This window comes from Humulus lupulus, chromosome 1, assembly GCF_963169125.1.
Source record: "Humulus lupulus chromosome 1, drHumLupu1.1, whole genome shotgun sequence".
NCBI lineage: Eukaryota > Viridiplantae > Streptophyta > Magnoliopsida > Rosales > Cannabaceae > Humulus > Humulus lupulus.
In genome coordinates this window covers 286,626,314-286,650,291 of record NC_084793.1, presented here as the reverse complement: position 1 = coordinate 286,650,291, position 23,978 = coordinate 286,626,314, and the positions used below count along the sequence as shown (strand labels likewise).

Below are 23,978 nucleotides of genomic sequence, written 5' to 3'. Positions count from 1 at the left end.
TCTGTCACTGCCAGATAGAGGTACAGAGGTTCCCCATCCACCAGTTTCGCCAGGATCGGAGCTTGGGCTAGGTGTTCTTTCAGTTTACAAAAAGCTTCTTCGCACTCAACTGACCATTCGAAACGCCTGCTTCCCCAAAGGACGTTGAAGAACGGGATGCACTTGTTCGTGGCTTTGGAAACGAAACGGCTCAAGGCGGCTATCCGCCCCGTCAGGCTTTGTACGTCCTTATGCTTCCAGGGGGAGGCCATATCAATCAGTGCCTTGATCTTATCTGGATTGGCCTCTATTCCCCAGAAACTTACTATGAAGCCCAGGAACTTCCCGGAGGCCACGCCAAAAGTGCACTTTTTGGGATTCAACTTCATCCCGTACTTCTGAATGACTGCGAAAGCTTCAGCCAGGTCATTCGTATGTTTCCCAGAAGTCTTGGACTTGACCAGCATGTCATCGATGTAGACTTCCATGTTTCGCCCTAGCTGGGCCCGGAACATTCGATTGACAAGCCTTTGATAGGTTGCCCCGGCGTTTTTCAGTCCGAAGGGAATGACTATGTAGCAGTATATCCCCTTATCGGTCTGGAAACTGGTGTGCTCCTAATCTGCCACATGCATAGAGATCTGATTGTAGTCGGAGTAAGCATCCATGAAGCATAAGGTCTCGTACCCAGACGTAGCATCCACCATTTGGTCGATCCGGGGCAGCGGGAAACAGTTCTTCGGACAGGCTTTGTTGAGATCCGTGAAGTCGATGCACGTTCTCCATGTCTCGTTTGGTTTCGGCACCAAGAAGGGATTGGCCAGCCACACGGGATACACAGCCTCGCATATGAAGTTGATATAAGACAGCTTCTCAACTTCCAGCTTAAGGGCCTCGGCCCTCTCCGTCCCCAGAGGCCTGCGTTTCTGGAGGACCGGTGTCGCGTTTGGGTCAATACTTAATGCGTGGCAGATGATGTTACGGTCGATCCCAGTCATGTCTGAGTGAGACTAGGCCAGGATATCCTGGTTTTCTTTGACTTGGGCGATGATGGCGGCCCAAACATCTGCCGGTAGACTTTTTCCAACTTGGATGATCCGGGTTGGATCGGTGGCGCTGATGCACACCTCCTCTATCTCGTCCATTGGTTCCAGGACGCGGTCATCCCCTATCCTCGAGTCCAGGTCATCCTCTTCCCGGATGACCCTCTCAGCTGGCGGGGGAAGAATCGGGTCAGCGAAGTCCTCAACGGGTTCTTCCCGGACCATATATATTGGTCGGGCCGACACGTGGTAGCACTCCTGGGCGCTCTTCTGGTCTCCCTGGATAGTCCCCACCCCTCCGTTGTCGCATGGGAACTTCATGCAAAGATGACAGATGGAGGTGATGGCTCCGAGCTTGAATTATGCGGGCCGGCCAAAGATGACGTTGTAAGCGGTGGGGCAGTCCACCACTACAAAGGTGCAGAACTTGAACGAGTGCTGCAATTCACTTCCCAGCGTAACGGGCAACTGGATCTTTCCCATGGGGAGAAGTGCGTCTCTGTTGAAGCCGTAAATCTGGGTAGGGCATGATGCCAGATCCGCTTCAGTCAAGCCAATGGCGGTGAAAGCGGGCTTGAACAAGAGGTTGACGGAGCTCTCGTCATCCACCAACACGCGGGACACCAACTTGTTGGTGATTTGAGCATCTATGACCAGCGGGTCGTGGTGTGGAAAATGGACATTGCGGGCGTCGTCCTCCGTGAAGGTGATGGGGAGGTTCATCAATTTAGGGCGCTAAGCCGGGGCCTGAACAAGGGCGCATACCTCCTAATCGTGGTCTAGCTCGCTTAGGTATCTCTTTTGGTCGTTCCTGGACAGTCCTCCCAGGTGAGGTCCGCCCGAGATGGTGGCCACATGTCCATCAACTCGAGGGGGTGTGGCCCCGGAGGGGTATGCATAGGGACCCACGGTGCAGGCCCCTCAGGGAACCTGTGCGACGGGGGCCCCCTAAGGGGCCTGCACCGTGGGTCCCTGTGCATACCCTCCCTGAGGCGGGTACGCTCGGGGCGTTCCCGGGACCGTGGGTTGTCCGGGGCCAGCTAACAGGCCTGGGACTCCCACGGGCATCCAAACCCACTGGTGGAGGTGCCCTAGCTTGATGAGATTTTCGATCTCATCCTTGAGCTACCAACATTCTTCGGTGGTGTGGCCCACATCCTTATGATAGGCGCACCTTTTGTTGGTATCCCTCGGATTCCTTCCCCCCTTGAACATGGGGCTAGGCTTCCGGTAGTGAAATGCCCTTTCTGTGGCCAGGTAGATGTTCTCCCTGGTGTCCACCAGATTGGTGTATTATGAATATTGGGGCTCGTAGCCCCTCTTTCCCTTCTTGACCGACTCGGGCCGGTTCTGGCCTTTGCCAGATCGCTTCCCCCAGGAGGGGTTCACGCTCGCTTCAGTCACTCCTGCCTATGACTGATGGGCCCCGACAGGGGCGACGCTATGTCCTGTCGGCGCGACTCCATACCCGGAGAAGTGGGTGGATTGGGCCGGGGCATACCCCGAAGTTGCAGGGCCATACACCGTAAGGGTGTAGCTGATTCCAGGCGCAACGGCCAGTCCCGGGGCGACGGGGGGCGCGGCATAGGACTGCACCGGGAACTGCGCCCCGTATCTCGGGAACGCCTGGGAGCTGGGCGGTGGAGCCGGAGGCCACCCGAAAGCCTGAATCTGAGCTTCTTCCTAGTTGATGAATCCTTGGGCCCTCCTGATGAATTCTTCCAGGGTAGCGGCCTTGCTACGCTGCATGTCATCCTAGAGGGGGGACCCGGCCCGGATCCCAGACTGCAGTGCCACCAAGCGCTATCTGTCGTCCACTTTCGTCTTGGAGGCTTCTTCAGTGAAGCGCTGGATGTAGGCCCTCAAGGTCTCCGTGGGGAGCTGTTTGATATTTGCGAGGGCGCTGATCTACATGTCCATCCTCATGGCGGCCACGAACTGCTTACGAAACACTGACTGCAGCTTGGACCAGGATTGGATGTATCCCGGCTTAAGTCTCTTCCACCACTCTTCGGCGGGACCACCCAAAGTGATCAAGAAACAGAGGCACTTGCCATCGTCACTGACGTGGGCCACTGTCATGAGCTGGTTGTATCAGGACAGATGGTCCCTGGGATCGGTGTTTCTAGTATAGGCGGTGAGGCTCGACATCTTGAACCCCTTGGGGAGTACAGCGTCTAGGATGTGCCTCGTCCAGGGCTCTTTATCCTCCTCATCGGAGTCAGTGTTCGCGCCTTCCTGCTTGCGGACTAAGCGGTCCGTGGCCTTTTTCAAAGCGGTCAGCTGCTCCATGAGTTTCCTGGCCGTGCCATCATCCAGGGGGATTCTTTCATTCCTCATGTCGTTGATGTTGCTTCTGAGGTCGCCACCTCAAGGGAGGATCTTTTCCTTACGGGCCCGCTCTTTCCGAGCGTTCAGTCTGTCGCATAAGTCTATCCGGGACGTATCATCCCCTGAACTGAGGACATGATGCTCCTCGCTGCGAGGTCGCCAGGGCATGCCGGGGCTGTACGTTCTGCGGTCGCGTCCCCTGCGGATCGATCAGGTGGCCTCATCCTGGGACGGGGCGCACCTTCTCTTTCCTAGGGAGCGGGCGGGAACGGGTCCCAGCCTTTGCGACGGGGGTGGTCTTTTCTCGGGTCCTTCCACCGGCCTTCTTTTTCTCCCTGTCCGGGTTTCCTGGAGTTGGCTCAGGAAACTGTTCCGGGGGAGGGGCCTGCCTTGCTTCTTTGGGGGCCCCGGCTCGGGCTTGCGGAGCGGGCTGCTACCCTCCTGGGAGTGGGCTAGTTGTAGGATTGGTTGCCGAACCCTGCGCAGCTATGAACGCCTGCAGGGCTTGGAGGGAATCTTGCATCCATCGATGCGCCTCCGCTTACTCAGTGATCCTGGCCTCTTGGTCCAGGACTTGCTGCCTCAGTCTGGTCACCTCCAAGTCCTACTGGTTAGGCTCTCCTTCGGGGATCTCGGGATCCGCAACTTTGTCGTGGTACTCCCCCTCATTTTCCTCTTCATAATATTCCTCCTCGTTCTCCTCTTCGTATTCTGTCCCACCCTCGTAGTCTTGTGACTCGTCACGGTGAGATGTTTGAGGAGGCGCGTTCTCGGGAAAATCCTGAGGGGGATGTTGTGTAGGTAGCGGGTCTCCATTGCCCTGCTCTGGATTGCTAGGGTCGAAGGTTGTGTGTCGTGTGTTCACCATTGTAGTAAAGGCTTGGCGTTAGCACTAGCTTTCTTCAGCTCTCAATGAAAGCACCAAAATGTTTACCGAGATTTTCGGAAACCACACTAATAGATATTAGCTAAGGATAAAGATATAGAATGTAGAAGATTAATACAGGATTTTTACGTGGTTGGGGCGTTAATAAGCCTTAGTCCACGAGTCAGTTGTATTAGAGCTTGGAAAATATTTTTACAATGGAGTTTTTCTCTTTGTTTTGACAGAGTAACTGTATACAAGTCGAAAAGAGATCCTTCTTCCAGTGCCTGTATTTATAGGCTCATGGGAACACTGGGTCTGGGCCGGGTATGGCCCGGGCCCATCAGAGATATGGATACTCTTGGCTTCTCTGGTGGAAGCCCAATATAAAAGATAAAACATACATAAATTCAAGACTAATTAAGGCCCAATAAGGTGGCCCAAGAACTATATTTCGCCCGAAAAAACGGTGCTTTTTGCCTGAGAACTTCGAGTTACGAGGCAGATTCAGGGGACAAGATCAGTTAGAGTACTTGGCAGTGCAGATCTGAAACAGCGGCGTGCAATCCCGAGGTGGCCTTTTCCGCAGGTGAAAAGTAAGGACATCCCCCACGCGGAGTGGGGCGGCTTCAGGGTCCCGAACGCTTTTCCTTACCAACCGGGGACGCCTAATCCGGGTTTGTTTACCTTTGTCCCTCTTCATTTATCGCAGGCCCAGACCGTTTACGTATACTTCAACGCGATCCTGAGCTCTGTACGTCTCCCGGACAATTTTCCTGGATCACCATCCCGGACAGCGTCCGGGCCCCAGGATCGCACTGGGGCCGTGCCCCTTGGACATTCCTGTACCAAGCGGGCCTGGCCTGGGCCCACATTCGAACGCCTAATCTATGGGCCTCAACCTCCGTCCCAGGCCCACGTCAGGAAATGGGGATAACAGTATCCTTCAGCATTTTGTTAACTGCTTCGGCTTGCCCATTCGCTTGGGGATGAGCGACTGAAGAAAAGCTTTTGATAATATCATGTCGTTTGCAGAAGTCTGTAAATAGATCACTGTCAAACTGGGTGCCGTTATCCGAGACTATCTTCCTTGGTAATCCATAGCGACAAATGATGTTCTTGACTACGAAGTCAAGCACTTTCTTGGTTGTTATGGTTGCGAGTGGCTTAGCCTCGGCCCATTTGGTGAAGTATTCGATGGCAACCACTGCATACTTTACTCCACCTTTCCCTGTAGGCAAAGATCCGATTAGATCTATTCCCCAAACCGCGAAGGGCCATGGACTCTACATTTGCTTTAATTCATTGGGAGCTGCTCGTGGGATTTTAGAAAATCTCTGACACTTGTCACATCTCCGCACGAACTCCATTGAGTCTTCATTCATGGTTTGCCAGAAGATAGCCATGCCTTAGGATCTTTTTTGACAGACTTTGCCCCCCAGCGTGATCCTCGCAAAAACCTTCGTGCACCTCTTTCATCAATTCTTTGGCTTTTTCCTTGGTAATACATCTAAGAAGTGGCAGTGAGTATCCTTTTCGGTACAGGATCCCATCGACCATGATATACCTAGCAGCTTGACGCTGAAGGGTCCTGTCTTTGTGTTTGTCTGTCGGTAGTACGCTGCTTGACAGATACTCTACATATGGTGCCATCCATGTATCCGCCATCTGGATGACCAGAGTGGGATCTGCTGCTTAAATGCTTGGTGCCGATAGGCACTCGACTGGCACTATGTTCAGAGTATCAACATCCTTTGCACTTTCCAAATTTTCCAAAGCGTCCGTGTTGGAATTATGATCGCGAGGTACTTGCTGAAGAGTGTATCTGTCGAACTGGGCAACAGATCCTTTGCTTTGTTCAGATAGGTGACCATCTTCAAACCTCGCGCCTGGTACTCTCCCAAGACTTGATTCACCACCAGTTGTGAATCGCTATAGATGTCAAGCACTTTTATGTTCATATCCTTGGCTAACCGCAATCCAGCGAGTAGTGCTTCATATTCGGCTTCATTGCTAGAAGCAGTGAAGTCAAATATGATTGCACAGTGAACTCGATGCCCTTCCGGCGTTATCAATATCACTCCTGCTCCTGCGTGGGATTCGTGAGATGAACTGTCTGTAAACAATTTCCACGAGGGTGTTTGGATTTGACATTCAGGCTCGCTGGGTTCTTCAGTCTGCTCACCGCCCGCGAGCTCTGTGAATTCGGCGATGAAGTCAGCCAAGGCTTGTCCTTTTATTGATGCTCGTGGCAAGTAAGATATGTCGAACTGCCCTAGTTCGACTGCCCACTTTAGTAATCTTTCTGCAGCCTCTGGCTTTTGCAGGACTTGTCAAAGAGGCTGGTCGGTTAAGACCATAATTGGATGAGCTTGGAAGTAAGGCCGCAGCTTCCTAGAGGCCAAAACCAAACAATAGGCTAACCTTTCGATGGGGGGATACCTCAACTCTGCTCCGATCAGCCTTTTGCTTACATAATAGACAGCCTTCTACACACCTTCTTCTTCTCTTACTAGAACAGCACTAGCAGCGTAATCTGTGATTGTCAGGTAGATGAAAAAAGTTTCTTTATCGACCAGCTTTGACAGGATGGGTGGTTGCGCCATATGCGTTTGTAGTGCTTGAAAGGCATGTTCGCACTCATCTGTCCATTCAAATTTCTTATTGCCTCAGAGTAAATTGAAAAATGGGACGCATTTGTCTGTCAATTTTGAAATGAATCTACTGAGAGCAGCAATCCTCCCGGTCAGGCTTTGGACATCCTTAATCTTCACTGGCGACTTCATCTCGATCAGGGCCTTTATTTTCTTGGGATTAGCTTCAATTCCTCTTGAGTTAACTATAAATCCCATGAACTTTCTCGATCCTACTCCGAAGGAGCATTTAAGGGGATTTAACTTCATCCTATATTTATTCAGGACGTTGAAGCATTCCTGAAAATCCCTTACATGCCCTTCTGCTTTCTTCGACTTAACCAACATGTTGTCGACGTAAACATCCATGTTTGTGCCTATCAGCTCCTTAAACATATGGTTGACGAGTCTCTGGTATGTTGCACTAGCATTTTTCAAACTAAAGGGCATCACCTTGTAACAGTAGAGCTCTGTATCAGTTCGAAAGCTAGTGTGATCCTCATCAGGGGGATGCATACCGATTTGATTATACATGGAGTATGCATCCATGAATGAGAGGATCTCATGCCCTGCAGGGGCATCGACCAGCTGGTCGATCCTCGAGAGTGGGAAACAGTCTTTGCGGCAGGCTTTATTTAGGTCTGTAAAATCCATGCACGTACGCCACTTGCCATTCAGCTTGGGCACTAGTACGGGATTAGAGACCCACGATGGATAAAACGCCACTCTGATGAACCCATTCTCCTTCAGCTTCTCGACTTCCTCCTTCAAGGCCTTTGATCTATCTTTGTCGAGAAGCCTTCTTTTTTGTTGCACTGGTGGAAAGCTTTTGTCGATGTTCAGGACATGGCTGATGACTGCATGATCTATCCCGACCATGCCTTTGTGGGACCAGGCAAAGACATCCTGGTTCCTCCTTAAGAACTCCACCAATGCTTGTTTTGTTGTTGTCTCTAAGTTTTTACCGACTTTCACAACTCTGGTCGGATTTTCCTCATCGAGTTGGACCTCTTCAAGGTCCTCGATGGGTCCCACTTATTCTTCAAAATCCCCAAAGCGAGGATCTAAGTCCCTATCCTCACTTTGGGCAACGCCCTGTTTGGTGAGATTATCACCTGAGCAGGCTTGAACATCAGTTTCCATTTGCAACTCCTTCCCGGTGGCATCTCTCGATACACCCTTCTTTGCCTTGGTGATCAAGGCATTGTAGCACTCCCTCGCCTCCCTCTGGTTTCCCAACACGCATCCTACCCTTGCGTCCATTGGGAATTTCATAGCGAGGTGCCCTATAGAAGTGACGGCTCGCAGGTCGACCAAAATTGGTCTCCCTATCATAGCGTTGTACGCTGAAGGACAATTAACCACTATAAAAGTAGTGAGTAATGTCCTGTTAGCAGGTGCAGTGCCTGCTGTGACTGGGAGTCTAATCGACCCTATTGGAGCGAGCCCTTCTCCGGAAAAACCATAAATGGTTTGGTTGCACGGCTCCAGGTCCTTCACGGACAACTTCATCCTTTCTAGCGAGGACTTATATAGGATGTTGACCAAACTTCCTATATCGACCAACACCCTTTTCACCATCATGTTCGCGATCTGTACGTCCACGACCAGCAGATCAGAGTGTGGGAATCGCACGTGCTAGGCATCGTTGTCAGAGAAGGTGATCAATTCCTCCTTTGTTCGATCCTTTTTTGGTGCTCGATCCTCGACACTCATCATCTCAATGTCCCGGTCGTAGCGTAGGGTTCAAGCATATCGTTCCCTCGCTTTCCCACTATCTCCCGCAAGATGTGGGCCTCCGCAGATGGTGAGTAGGGTACCTGCCACGGAAGCTGGCTGTAAAGGGGGCGAGTGTTGGCGTGCAGGCACTGACTCGTTGCCACCTTGAGCCTCTCACTGAGAACCTCCCGCGGCTCGTACATATCTTCTTAAATGTCCCTGTCTTATCAGGAACTCAATTTCGTCCTTCAACTGGTTACACTCATTAGTGTCGTGCCCGTAGTCGTTATGAAAATGACAGAACTTTGTTGAATCTCTCTTGGAGATATCTTTCCTTATTGGTGCGGGTCGTTTGTAGGGCACGCTTGAGCTGGTCGCCTAGTAGACCTCGGCTCGGCTTTCAACAAGGGCAGTGTAATTGGTGATTCTCGGTTCATACCGATTACCTTGGGGGCACTTACTCTCGGAGGTTGAGGGTTCGTTGTTTGCCCACTTTCCACCATTCTTACCATTGCCATTCTCGTTGCCTTTTCTGTTGCCATTGGGCTTCGATCCGTTGGTGGCTTTGGCGGGTTCTTCCTTGGGCCCCTTGTCTTTTGCTAGCAATTTCCCTTCATTGGCAATCACGTCCTCGAGCTTGATGTACCGATCAGCTCGATCTAAAAACTCTTGGGTACTTTTAACCCCATGCTTTATGAGGCTACTCCAGAGGGGAGAATGGCGCCTAACCCCAGCAGTCAGGGCCATCATTTTGCCTTCATCGCCCACAGTCTTGGCTCCAGCTGTAGCTCGCATGAAGCGTTGAACGTATTCCTTCAGGGGCTCTCCCTCTTTCTGGCGTATCTCGACCAGTTGGTTTGCCTCAATGGGGTGCACACGACTTGCATAAAACTGTCCGTAGAACTCTTTTATGAACATCTCCCAGGAGACTATACTCGCAGGAGGGAACTTAAAGAACCACTCCTGGGCGGCATCAGAAAGTGTCGCTAGGAAGATCCTGCAGCGAGCATCTTCAGAGACTTTCTGAATTTCCATTTGTATCTCAAACTTGTTGAAATGAGATACTGGGTCTCCATACCCATCGAAGTTTGGCAGAGTTGGCATCTTGAACTTACTGGGGGTTTCTGCCACAGAAATCCTCTGTATGAAAGGGGTGCCTCTCCTCCGATCGTACTCAATGTGTGATGTTCGCCCCCCGACCAGCTGCTGCACAGCCTGGTTCAGGGCATCAATTTGAGCCTGAACGGCTTCTTGGATTGTTGGGGCCTCTGGTGCCGGGGGAATGTACTCATCATGCCTTTCTCACGTGGTCGTTGAGTACATCCCTCAAATCATCGTTTCTTCGCCGCTGCTCACTAGCTTCGAGCCGACAAAAGACGTTATTCTGCTTGGGCTGCCCCCCAGCATTATGACCTGCTGGTCGGTCTTCTCTAGGTGGGGGGCTCCTGCCTCCACCTCTCTCTTCGTTCCTCCGACCAGCATTTCCTCTGCCTGAGTTGGCTTCATTGTAGCCGTGGCCATCTCTAAACCATGGCTGGCTAAGGTGCGACCGACTATTCCCTCTGTTGCCTCCTTGGGCTAGTGTTTTCCGAGGGGTAAGGGGGAGGCCTGCGTTGGTCGGTGGGTCCCCATAAATTGTCATGTTGTGGGGGGCCCCTGACCGTAGAGCCTGTCTCTGAGTTCCTTCTGTTGGCAGAAGGACGTTGCCCCCTGCTCGGTGGATGAGGCTCTTTACCCCATGGGCGTCTAGGGCTGCGGGGCTGTTGCGCGGCCCTAATCTACCTCGGGTGCGGGGGATTGCCTCGACCAGCCTGAGATGGAGGCTGTGTCTCAGGATCCCTAGGTGGGACATCATCCTGAGGCATAGGTGGCTGCTCCGACCTCTGAGGGCTTATTGGCTGGAGCGGAGGACTAGGATTGGGACCCCTTTGAGGTGGCCTGTTTGGTGGCTGATCTGGCTGGGAGGCTGGCGCAACCTGATTCCTAGCCAGCTAGATGGCTGCTTCAAGGGCTGCCATGGCATCCCTTTGTCGACGGTCCATCTCCGCCTGCCGCTCGCTCAGCTCCTGGCGCTGGCGCTCTATCTCCCTTTGTTGCGACGCCATTATCTCGGCAGCATTCTCTTGATTGGCCCTCAGATTGGCCAACTCATCTTGCAACAACCCCAGTGCTGTCTTCAGGGTCTCAGAATCCAACTCCTCCTCATCAAACTCCAAATGAGGTTCGTCTTCAACCACATTTGGGGGAGGAGGCTGGGATGGTGCAGCGGCAGCAGCCTGTCCAATCTTCTTGGTATTTTTTGCCATTCGATTTTTTTTCAAGCTCTCAATGAAAGCACCAGAATGTTGACCCTCATTTTGGTCAACGACACGGAGTCAAGTAAACGATAGGAAAATAGTATGATGCTTGAACAAACAATCTAATGGAAAGTAAAGAACACAAGGAATTATAGCAGTTCGACCCCAGTGATTGGTAATGACCTACGTCCACTTGATACTATTATTAATATTGAACTTCAAATGTGTGATCAAAGAACTAGGGTTCCTGAGTTTCACAGACCTTAGAAGGAGGAAACAATACAAACGATGGATAATAGTAATGCAATTCAGGAAAAGATCAAAAGATCCCCCCTTGAGCTATTTCTTGTATATTTATAGGATCAAGGATGGTTACATGAGTCAATTAGTCATATCTTTCCTTAATAAACGGATCTTCAGGTTATAATGAGGAGATATTCTCGGATATCATTACAACTGTACAAATTTATACATAAATACACGGAGTATACGACCCGGCTGGTCGTATATAAAACTTGAACTTCGCATATGGAAATATCTCTGGTCGATAGGCGAGCAACATTTTGGCCACGTGTCGAAAATTCTTGCCACGTCATCAACAGCTATTTTTTGGATAAACAAAGGCGATCCCGAGCACGAACCCTATTCCCGAGCCTTAGCAGTATAACCTAGTCACTACGCAATAGTGGATAACCATCAAAACCTAAACCAATTTAAAAGCTTCAAAATAATATACTAGCCTTTGAGACCTCGAATTTCACCAAACCAGGTAGTAGAATCCTTCCCGAGCTCTTAAGTTTGAGTTCCCGAGCTAAAAAAAATTATTTTGGCTATTTTCCTCAATTAGAGCCGCGGCTCAGGCCCAAGGGCCGCGACGCGCTACAAGTCAGAGAGCTCGGGGCTCTCTCCTGAGAGACATGGGTCGCAGCGCGTCGTGACTGTTTATCACCAAATAACTACTCGTTACCCGGTGAATCCCGAATACACACTATGTTCCCAAAATGCATCTAGGCTCACCCCAAGCAAGGTATTTAACCCCGTCGTGACTATTTCACTAATCTGCTCACTAGGATCACCTCGAGCCGAATATCACAAATATATCCACATAATAATGTGGTCTCAATCATTTAACACATATAATCACATTTATACCCTCAACAGGTCAAAATTACAAATATGCCATTATTGACAAGAATAGGCCCCATGCATATTTAATACACATAAACATACCTATATATTCATATTACAATATAAATCATGTATGTCACTTAGTCACACATATATTCAATTAATTTCACACGTAATTCCAATTATGTCCTCCCGACATACTAACCAAGGCTCTAAGCCTTTTTAGCAATTCGGGACGTTGCACATCACATACTTAATATAAACTAAAATTATATATATATACTCAATTATAAATCAATAAAATAAAATCCAAAAATATATATAAGCAAAGTATACTCAAAATATAGCTCTAAAAAAGTAAATATATACGCAAAATAAACTAATAAAATATTTAAAAATCAACTTGAAAACATATAAAAAAAACAGTGAAATATACTTGGAAAAAACTCTTATATGCCAACAAAAAAAGATGGCATGAAAATATATTGATACAATAATATAATAAGTTGATTAGCCACTAGGCACTTTTGAACCACTTTATATTAATATAATTATATTTCTATATGATTTATATACAAACTAAGAGTGAGTGTGAGTATTTTTTATTCTCTTAGTTGGTGGTTGTTGGGAATTGTTTCTTTTTTTCACCCTTATCTCAAATGCATTTTAACCTCAATAACAAAAACAAAAATAAATATATAAACATATTTATATATATAATATAAATGAAACTAATAAAATTGAGAGAAGCCATTGATGATGCTACTTCAATGTGTATACAAATATGGAAGGAAGCTAAATAATGGAAGAGGTTGGAGGTTTGTTATATAAACATATATAAATGAAACTTCTAAGTAAATAAAAAGATATTGACAAAGCTTCTTCATAGGGCTTAGTCTTGGGTATGCAAGAGAACGTACGATTAGAATGACCGACATCATTGCCTCTGCTAGAGAAGACGAAACCATGGATGCATTCAATTGCTTTCCAGTACAATCACGTTGATGAAGCTTGATAAAGCCTGAAGCTATTGATGTCGATGACGTCGAGTACAACTTGTATAAATGTAAAAATAAACTCAGTACCGTAAAAATGTTAAATTCTCCGTGTGGCATTATTATTTTTTATTTATATATAAATAATGCCCTGGTTACCCCAGAACAGTTATGGTGAACGGTGAACCAGAAATTTGACCCGTTACTCGAGTCCTTTGGTTAAAAACGTGCATCTAAGTATTATTAACAGGCTAAGGTGGAAAACCAATAAAAATGAAAGAATATATTTTATTAAATACATAAAATTGTTCATGGGCCCATCAAAACATTCACAAGTTATTTACAACTCAAAATAGTCATTACAGTTTCAAATTTACAAACTCGCCGACCTAAGCGGCAAAAATAGGGTAAACCCCCTAATTCCTCTGAGAACTCATTGGCCGTGGTGGTCAAGCGGCCGCATATGTACACATCACCACCTAAGCTCTCCACTCAAGGTTGGGTGAGATTTTCTTTCCCTTTACTTGCACCACATAGCACCCATGAGCCAAGGCCCAGTAAGAAAACACAATATAGTATGATATAATATCAACAATGATCATAATAATCATTCAGGACTTTCAGTCCAAAACAGGTAATTAACAGTTGTAAAAGTCACTAAGGTGGGTATAGCTCCCTTTAGCCTTGTGACGATAGGGTCATCGGGGCTTAACAGATAAGTGAACCTTTCACTAGCTTAAACAGGACAGGTGCATAATGACTAATCACCAACATAACCTTCCTCATGACTCTAGAGTCATAATTATGAAACATCGTTCCCTAGCCATGTGACAATCGGTCACCTAGGCCTTTGGCCCTAGCTCTGAGTAACTAGTCAAGCGCTTATAAGTTTCATCGACCTTAGGGTCGGTCCAGCATTAATGCCTTAAAGTCATTCAATGATGATATCAATTAGATCTAATCTTCATTCAGCCCTGCGTTCAGGATGCTTATGTCGTTTCTGACTCTTAGGTCAGTGTCCCTGACTAGTCAGTACCATATACAAGTAAACAATATTCGCTAGCATTTAATATGCAATCAATATCCACATTTATCAACCAACATGCCTCAATAACAATCATGCATGTCACATACACAGGGTGCAATTTTCTTACCTCTTATTCGAGCGAGAATGAATAAAAGAACGACCATTGAGAATGATCTGACTTTTAGTCCTTTAGGGGTCACCTAATCATAACCAATTATAGGATACCATCAATAAAATGAACATCAAAGGTTCCCAAACCAAGATCTAGCCTCCTGGACATCAATCCACACTAATCCGGGTAGTAGGAATGATCCCGAGGCCTAAAACCATGTTCCTGGGGCCAAAACACTCAAACGGCTCAAACCTGTCCAAGGGCTGCGGCCCTAACACCTTGGGCCGCGGCCCTCAGCCACTCTAGGAGCAAGGGCCGCGACGCCCTACACCTAGGGCCATGGTGCCCAGCAAAGGCAAAATCACTCCACCTGCTTCTTCGAGCTAGGGTCGCGTCACCCAAGAACAGGGCTGCGGCCCCTTACCCAGAGCCATCCCCAAAGACGTTTTTCATCATTCCAAACCCTCCAAACACATACCTAAACACCTCCAAATCATAAAATCAAAGTTCCCAAGCTTCCCAATGATCCAAAACCATCAAATCCCAAGGCTCAAACGAACCAAAAACTCAACGATTCACAAAAGCCAATTATAAGCTTAGAAACTCTAAAAACTCAAAACTTAAAACTTAGATTACCTTTTATTGGGTTGTTTCTCATCAAATACTTCGGTCAAGAAGCTTCTAATCTTTCCTAGGATCGCTATGCCTCGATCCTCGCTTGATTCCGACTCCTAGAACTTGAGATTTCTTCGAAAATGCCTCGAACGGTAAAAATGAACTAACAGGAAGAGAACGAGAGGTTTTCTAACGTACGTTCTATCTGACAAGCTACTTCAAGCTTAAGTAACTTCAAATAAAACCTAGTGCTCGGGGTCCCAAAAACACCCCCGGGGACATTATAGTCAAAACTCCCAGAATTTCCTCTTGATCTCAATAACTCCCAAGTTATCATCAAATAACATTCTCATAACTCAATATCCCAATAAAAGACCCCCGTTATGACAAAACCGCTAATCCATAATATAAGATCGTCTCATGCCGAATAGCTCGAATATATCTCCATAATAATTTAATCTCATTCACAAATCACAATATGCACCCAAATATACAAATATGTCATCAACGGGCCAAATTACCAAAACACCCTAATAATCAAATGTGGACCCACATGCATGCATATAACATCATATTATAATGTAATTCACATAAACATGCATATATTCATTTAATGGCATAATTAAACAGTTATGGCCCTCCCGGCCTACTAATCCAGCCATTAAACTGCATTAAGGATTTCGGGGAATTACACCTTTCTTCTCAGCAGAGCCGCCTCCACCACCACCACCAGCTCTTCTTCTCGCCTCGCTTCCCTCACTCACACCACCAACCAGCCCCCCTTCTCTTCTCTCTCACGCACGGTCAAGAGAAGAAAGACCCACCCACCCACCACATCCTCAGAGCACGCCAGCCGCGCAGGTTGCACGACAGCCACCACAACGCCACCACCAGCCAGCCTCGTCTCCTCCCTTCGCCGCCACAGTGTCACCACAGGCAGCCTCGTCTCCTCTCTATACATATATATATATATATATATATAAAAATATATCTCTCTCTCTATTACAGAAGCTATTGTCAAAGCTCTTAAGGCTTATAATGAAAATTCCCATGTTATACTGTTAATGACCAGATTAGCTATGAGATCTGATGGTTTATATTGTCTCGTCATTTACTCTTGAATATTTAAGTTTGTTAACTGTGCATTATTTGCTTCAGGTGCTAATACAATTTCTGCTATTGGGTTGATGTTTTGTTTAATTATTCTTTTTTTTTATATAATTATATGTATTTATAGATATACACTCACACACATGATTTATAGGAGCATGTATCTTTTCAATTTGGAATCCTCTTAATTTTAAGCTTATTGCATGAAACAGGATCAGTAAGAATTATTATCTTATGCAATAGAATTCGATCCTCTAATAAATATAAATAATTTCATTGATGTATGCAAAACAAAGACATTTACTGTTGCCGTGTGAAACAGATAGTCTATGATTGCATAACATAGGAATCTTTTGTATATGACTTTGTGTGGAAATGAACAGTTTTCACATTTGCAGACTTCTCATTTTGCTGTCTTAATATGACAGTTGTTGGCCTTTGTTTTTTGTCTCACAATCGTAATCTCCACATGAAAACAGTTCATAGGCCATGGCCCAATTTGTAAAAAAAAAATCAATTAAATATCAATTTTTAAAAACAAACTATACAAATTAAAAAAGTGTAAAAATAGTATTTTTGCAAAATTGGGCTTTTTGGCCCAAAACCCAGCAGGCCCAGCTCAACTCGAACCCAACCCGAAAAAATCCAAAACCTAAAAAAATTTGGATCGGTTTCAGTACTATTTTTCTTTACCCAAAACCCACAAAACCCGAATCTAATGAACCTAAAATCTAAAAATCCGACCCATGTGCACCCATAATCTGTAAACTACCCACTTGTTTTTTAAAACACATTTTATTAAGCTTTTGAAGGACTTAATTGCTTTGATGATTGATGCAACATGAAATCATATAAGTTAAACCACTAGTCACACTCACACTGTCAAGCTACACCAATCTTTACATATTCTTAGATGTGAATTCAATTAATATTTCTTGATAAAAATATGCAAATATCAAAGTCAACATTTAGTTTGAAAGTAACAGTCAAATCCAACAACTAATATCCATGTGTATAAGTAATAACTCTGGTCTCAAATATGCCAGGCCAATGTTTTTAATCTCTCATCAATTGGCTGTGGTTTCAAACATGCAAGGTTAAGGTATTGGTATTATTAGGTTTTAAAAAAAATGTAAGTTGAACATATATTAAAATAATCAGGACTCAATAATAAATTATACTAATTAATATATACCGTATTAATATGCATTAATTGGTATTAAGTACTAATGATATCTAATAATAATTTTCTTATAGAGTAATGATATGTGAATCTAAAATATGTACTCAAATATTATACATTGTGACGTGTCACTGTTTTTTAAAATAGTAAATTCTTGTTTTTATAAATGTGATTGGCTAGACTTAACTGTCAGATAACTGTGTGTAATGTTTTGGTATATATTTTGAGTGCAAATATCATTCATCTTTTCTTATAATACATTCATTTATACAATAGAGTGCAAAATTTACCCAAACATAATAGATGTGGAGTAAAAAAAAATTTCACCAATATGGTACATACTGGAATTGAAAAATGTTATTTGTTTATTATATATAACAAGCTTATACCAGTGGAGATCCCACTAAAGTAAAATTATCAACTAAGGATTAAAATTACTGCATTTAATTGTTTCCCGCATTTAAACGTGGCCGCTTTTAAGCTTAGACATTGCAAGGTTAGATTGAAGTGAATGAATCAAGTAACAAATAACTAATAACAAACTTTCAAAAATCTTATCATATTGGGAAATGCTATAGAAATTCTATTATACACTCTCTTTTATACTTTTTTTTAATTGAGTGACTTATGTAATCATTTATACTATATTTAAATATAGTTACAATTATAGAGAATTTATAAGAAATGGCTGCATTTATACTAATTTGCTTGTTGCCCCTACAATTATACCCTTATCACACTACTTTTTTTTCACATTTAAAGTTTATTATGAGAAATGTATATATATATAATATAATTATTAAGTAGGATTAATTGAGCAGTTTTTATACATCAAAACTTAAATTTATATATCTTTGTTTTTAAAATTTGTATATATATATATTCATTTTAATTATAATTATAATTATGTAAATTTGGTATCACCGAAAAATAATTAAAAAGCACACGGTTAAAATTAATAATAATAATAATAAATCTTGAATTGTATCATGGTATATTTACATGATTCACTTATTCAGCCTTAAAAATTTCTTTTATACGGTCACACGACTATTTTTACAATTATACGTTTACACTTTTATCTTTTCATTTATACGGTGTCCTCATTGCACCTCATGATCTCAAATCTCAATCTAAGACAAATATATCCCAAGCAAGAACATAATACCATATTCCCAGTCCAAGAGTTGGATCCGATGAGTTTGGTTGACTTGGAATAATAATAAGTTCACAAATTGTAAAACCCCAACTCAATGAATATTCTTTTACTTTGATTTTCTCTCACTCACACCTAGTCTAATCGGTTGGGTATGTAATCCGTATTTTTGTTTTTTATGAATATAATTGATAAAATTATTAAACAAAAAAAGAAATTTACATCATTCACCATTTCAACTAAACAAATTACTTTTATACGCTTAAACAGAGTTTTTTCGTTTATACGGTACCTTACTTTCTATTTCAATTTTATGGTTAACTCTTATCTTTGATTTTTTGCTCAACGATACGGTCTTTAGAACTCTTCTTCTTCGCAATTACAAACACTCCATCAATGGCTTTAAAGCTCCACTCACCCAGACCTTCTTTAAGTTATCTGGTATATTTTTAAATATATATATGTATATTTATTAACAAAACAAAAATATTTTTCTATAATTAATTATGTTACGTATATATAAAAATTACTTTTATATGTGTATATATGCTATGTGTATGTTATGAGTCTCAAATATGATTGTTGATGAGGTACAAGAAATGAGTATATAAGTGCGTTTGACAAATCATAAAATGAAAAATCTGAGTAACTATGTACTGATTTTGAAACAAGGACAATTTTATTTATGTGAAGAGTAGCCTGAAAGGTACTCTGTTTTTTAGGAGTAAAACATATAGTTGCATTCTAGTTGTTTACACATAGTATTAATGAAGTTGTTGTAGAAGCATTTTTTATAGAGTATTAATAGTAGTGTTGGTATATAATTCTTGAAAATATGAGTTTTTTTATAGAGTATTAATAGTAGTGTTGGTATATAGTTCTTTATAAGAAAATATGAGTATATGTTTACTTATGATCATTAATACTAGTACTCTATATATATTCCAACTTCCTGCGTTTTTTTTTTTTCTGGAAATAGCCCAATCAAACATAGGGGAATAACATTCTTTCAAACAGTGCGAAAATACATAAGCAAACCCAAGGATCTTGAGTACAACACAATCATTGAATAGGAAGATGAGCTTAATGTTTTGACTTTTTGCCTCGTTGTCATGGCAATGTTGACTATTTGACTTGAATCTTAAGCTTAAGAGGGTTAATATAATGTGGTGCAACTGTGGATGGCAAATATTGTAATTATACTGAGATATGGAGGAAGTTATTGTCAAATTATGGAGTTTGTCATGGGCTAGCTTGAAGACGTGGTGAGAGAGAACACCTCTGGTACATATACTTAATTATATGTCACATAATCATGTTTATATAATTTTTTAGAAAAATTGTAAGTATTGTACGTATAAGTGTATACTTATAATTTTAGTTTATTTTTAGTATATGTTGGATTGTTTTTTAGTTCTTTTTGTGTTATTTTTTTAGTTGTTTCGATTTACGTATAGTTATTTTCATGTTGATTTTTAGTTGTTTAAGTTTATATATAATTGTTTAGTTGTTGTGTTGATATCTAATTGTTATTAAAAAAAAAAACATGATTGTATGCAATGAGTTGACTTCTAGTTGTTGTCCATTTGTTGTTTTTTAATGTGTTAGTATGCAGTGAGCTAATGTTTAGTTATAGTCAAATTATTGTTTTTTAGTTGTTTTTCAATATGTAAGTATATAGTGAGTTAATGTTTAGTTGTTTTTTAAAGTGTAATGGGTTGCACTGTGTTATTGTGAAGTTGTTGTTTTTGTGTTGTTTAGATTTTATGTATAGTTGTTTTCATATTGATTTTTAGTTGTTTAAGTTTATATATAGTTGTTCTGTTGTTGTATTGATGTCTAATTATTGTTTAGTTATTTTCAGATATATTTTGATTGGATTTAAAAAAAAAAAACATATTAGCATGTAATGAGTTAATTTTAGTTGTTGTCTTATTGTTGTTTTTTAGTTGTTTCATTAACACCGTATTTTTATAAATATAAAACTTAAAAAAATGTATTTTCTGAAAAATTAAAGTAGTATTTTTGAATAAAAAAATCGGGGACCGTACAAAAGTTAAAAAACACCAAAAAAAAAAATATTTTTGAAAAAAAAACCAGTATCATTGTTCAGTAAAAGGCATGTGGTTAAAAAAAATTAAAATCACCTAATAAATAATTATTGTTAATGAATGTTTTTCGTTATACCAAATTTATTTAATTATAATTAAAATAAAATTATTAATATTTTCATATAAATATTAATTTTAACAAACTATTATAACAAATGTGATTTTCAGTATGCCTATATTAAAATAAAACTCAGTTAATAACATATCATAAAATATATCAATTTAAATATTATATTATTATATTAATCTATAAAATGAGTAAAAATAAATATATACATATTTTATATGTTTCTTAAAATGTACCTTAAATTGAAAAAGTAAAATAGGTAGTGTGTTGATAATGGTATAATTGTAGCTGTATTTAAGTATAATTTAAGGTCTTGTTTGGGTCTTGTATTTTAAGAAGGAAATAAATTTTATTCTTCCATATTTGAATTGAATCAATAAATTAAGATTTTTTTTAGAAAAATTAAAAGTTAAATGTAGTATAATTTTTTAAAATTTACAACAATTATAAATATTTACAAAAAAAGGAAATATTAAAAAAATCTCTAATCAAATTTATGGAAAATATTTTCTTCCATTTTTTCCCTTATAAAATTTTTCCTCACTAAAATCCAAGGTCCAAACAAAGCCTGAGTGATTCCACATATCACTCAATTAAAAAAAAAATTATATAAAATGGTCTCCTTAGCACTCCCCATGTTCAAAAATATTAAATTATTTGCTTCTATCTTATACTAGTAGAGATCCGCCTATAAGAAAATAAGAACAAATGAAGTTAGAGCACTTACAATAATTTTTATATAAATTATTATTTTTTAAAATAAAAATGATTTGTGTTAAAATAGCACTTTATGATTTTGTAAACCACAAAAAAAATTATATTTTGCTATAGTAACTTCTTTATATTTATGGAACATTATTCATCACTCTAAATATATTTAATTAATTTTTACTTATTATTTTTTTTTTCAAAATACATGAAGAAAAAATAATAAGTCGAGGTATGATATAATGTAAAATTTAGTATATAAAATAAAATAATAAAATAAATTTTGATGATGCATTTTAAATGATATAATAAAATAGCATAATAATGTTCTAAGCATTATCTAAATGATTGAACTACTAACAAATTTCTTCATCTACTTTTTTTTTTCTTATTTAGTACTTGCATAAACATTGTTGACAGTGCCTTTTATCAACACACAATTTATATATGCTTAATTTATGCGTGGTTAAGGATATTATTATTATTATAAGGCTATTTAGGGTTTTTACCCCCGAACTATTACATATGCATTATCGTGCCCTCCGATTTTTTCAGGCCGTTAAAAAATCCCCCGATCTATTCACAGTCATGTAAATTAGGACTTCCGTCCAATTCCGTTCATTTTTTGTAACGGGAGGAAGATGTGGTATTTTTTTTACATAATTTGGAATGACATGTGTGACTCTAAAGTGTGAGTTGGATATTATAGAGAAAATAACAAAAATAAATAAGAATAATTTGTTATAAACCGAATTTTACAACAAACTTAGAACCCTAGTTTCAATTTTCCCCCTTTCTGCCGACTTTGAAGATAAATTATTGCTGCCTATTGCTCCATGGATGGTGGTCGAAGGTTTGAAGAAGAATGGAGTAAACCCAATTGTGATTGTGGGTTTCAGTGTGTACTACGCACTACTTGGACATTGAACAATTCTACTAGAAGGTTCTATGGTTGCCCAAGATACAAGGTTTGTAAATTTATTGGTTCCCTTTGATTTGGATTATTGGTTCTGATTTTTGTTTTTATTTCAGAGGAATGAGGTTGATGGGTGTGGATTTATCAGATGGGTAGACCCTCCATCATTCCCTATACATGGTGAAAGGTTTAAGGAGGAAATAGGAGGGTTTTTGAAAAGGTTAGAGGAGATGGAATATAATGTTAAGCAACTACATATTATGGCTGAAAAAAGAGAAGAAGAACTTGGTTCAATATTGAAGTTGTTAAGAGAATTGAAATATGGTGTTTGTTTTTGTGTTGGAATATTTTTGTGTGTTTTGTATATCTTAGTTATGTTGTTTATTTCTTAATTGGGAGTATTAAGCAGTCATTGTTGAAAAATCTAATGTAACTTTTAGACTTACTGAATCAATAGTTGTTTATTAAGTAAGCAATAGTTGTTTATTTCTTATTGTTTTATTGTAAACTAAAACAAATGGAACATCTTGTTGAATCTTGTTGAATTCTGTTGAATCAAGATGTATTGGTCATATAGAATTAATGAATTAAACTGTGATGTGTTGTTTAATGAAAAATGGAATTTGAATTATATAGTTTTTACAATATATCTGGAGTAACATAAGAAGAATTCAACACAATAAAGTTATCTCAGATCTAATATTTTCATTGAATACTTATCATGCTTACAATCTGAGTGTAGATAAATAAAAATGCAATTGTTCTTGTTGCAAATGTATCAAAATAACTGACAAAAATTACATTTGATTATGTTGAGATGCTATACAGTACACTGACTTATCAAAATGATATTCCTTGTCTGACTTATCAAAATTTCATTTGCTATACAACCACATCCAAAATGAGTCCAAGCATCCCATGTTAAAAAAAGGGTCTTCTATCATGTTTAGGCTCCTCCTTCTGCAAGTCTGGTACTCCTTCTTTGCGCCAGTTCCTTATACCTTGGCCTTTTCTGCTGCAGTGGTTTAAACAACATGATTATCCATAGGTTTAAGCACAATATATGAACAATACTAACTATCCAGCCTTATAATCACCTGCCCCACTTTATTTCAGTAGTAAATTGAATAAAATATAGCAATATGGGTCTTTATTTCAGTAGCAAAGACCAACAAAATATAACAACATTGATTTTAGATTGGAATACCTGTGGTGGATTCGTGACTTCTGAAGTAGCCTGTTGTGAAGAAGAGCTCACAGAACCGTGAGGTAAAGGATCACTATTCCTCCCATCAGTAGAAGGATCTTGTGGAGGAGCTTTGTTTGCCTAGGGAAGCATATTCAACCAAGTTATTAACCATTAAAAATAGCAAAACATACCCAATATCAAAATTAAAATGGCAATGTCTACATACCGATTTTTTTTATTTCTTGAACATGTTCTGAAGTTGTGTCCCTTTGCACCACAACCAGAACATCTAATGCTAATGTATCTTCTTTTCAACTTCTTTCCGGCAGCTACTTCATCAAGTTGCAAAGTCCTGCTCTTCTTTGGCCTACCAGGCTGTTTTTTGTTAATTGGGCCAACCATTCCAAGCTTTTCACTTATAGGCCACTCATCTTGATTCCTAATTGGAAAAATCTGCACTGAGTAAGCCTTCATGTAGTACTCTTTGGTATACCATTTGCTGACATAGAGATCTGGATCTTGCCTTCTTTGCCAAATCGCAGCCACCGCATGACTACAAGGAATGCCGGTCAATTCCCATCTTCTACGCGAACATACGCATGCTTTCAAATCAACTGAGTACATTCCCCCATACATGTTATGGACCTGGTAAATGTCATCTGAAGACTTTGTGGGTATGTGGGATGAAGCCTCAACCTTGTTCTTCTCAAGAATTGTGGCAATTTTTGGAGCAATGTTGGACTCCCATCTGACAACTGACTGTCTATTTTTGCTGATCCTTTGCATCAAATACA

The 23,978-nt window shown here is 41.1% G+C and overlaps 1 protein-coding gene across 1 annotated transcript; it reads left to right on the top strand.

Moving 5' to 3' along the window:
• Nucleotides 1-21,574: 21,574 nt before the first annotated feature.
• LOC133778569 (uncharacterized) lies at nucleotides 21,575-22,782 on the top strand. The gene is made up of 3 exons (XM_062218546.1): nucleotides 21,575-22,047; nucleotides 22,112-22,321; nucleotides 22,738-22,782. The coding sequence occupies exons 1-3, from the start codon at nucleotides 21,916-21,918 to the stop codon at nucleotides 22,780-22,782; spliced, it is 387 nt and encodes a 128-aa protein (XP_062074530.1). The 5' UTR covers nucleotides 21,575-21,915.
• Nucleotides 22,783-23,978: the final 1,196 nt, after the last annotated feature.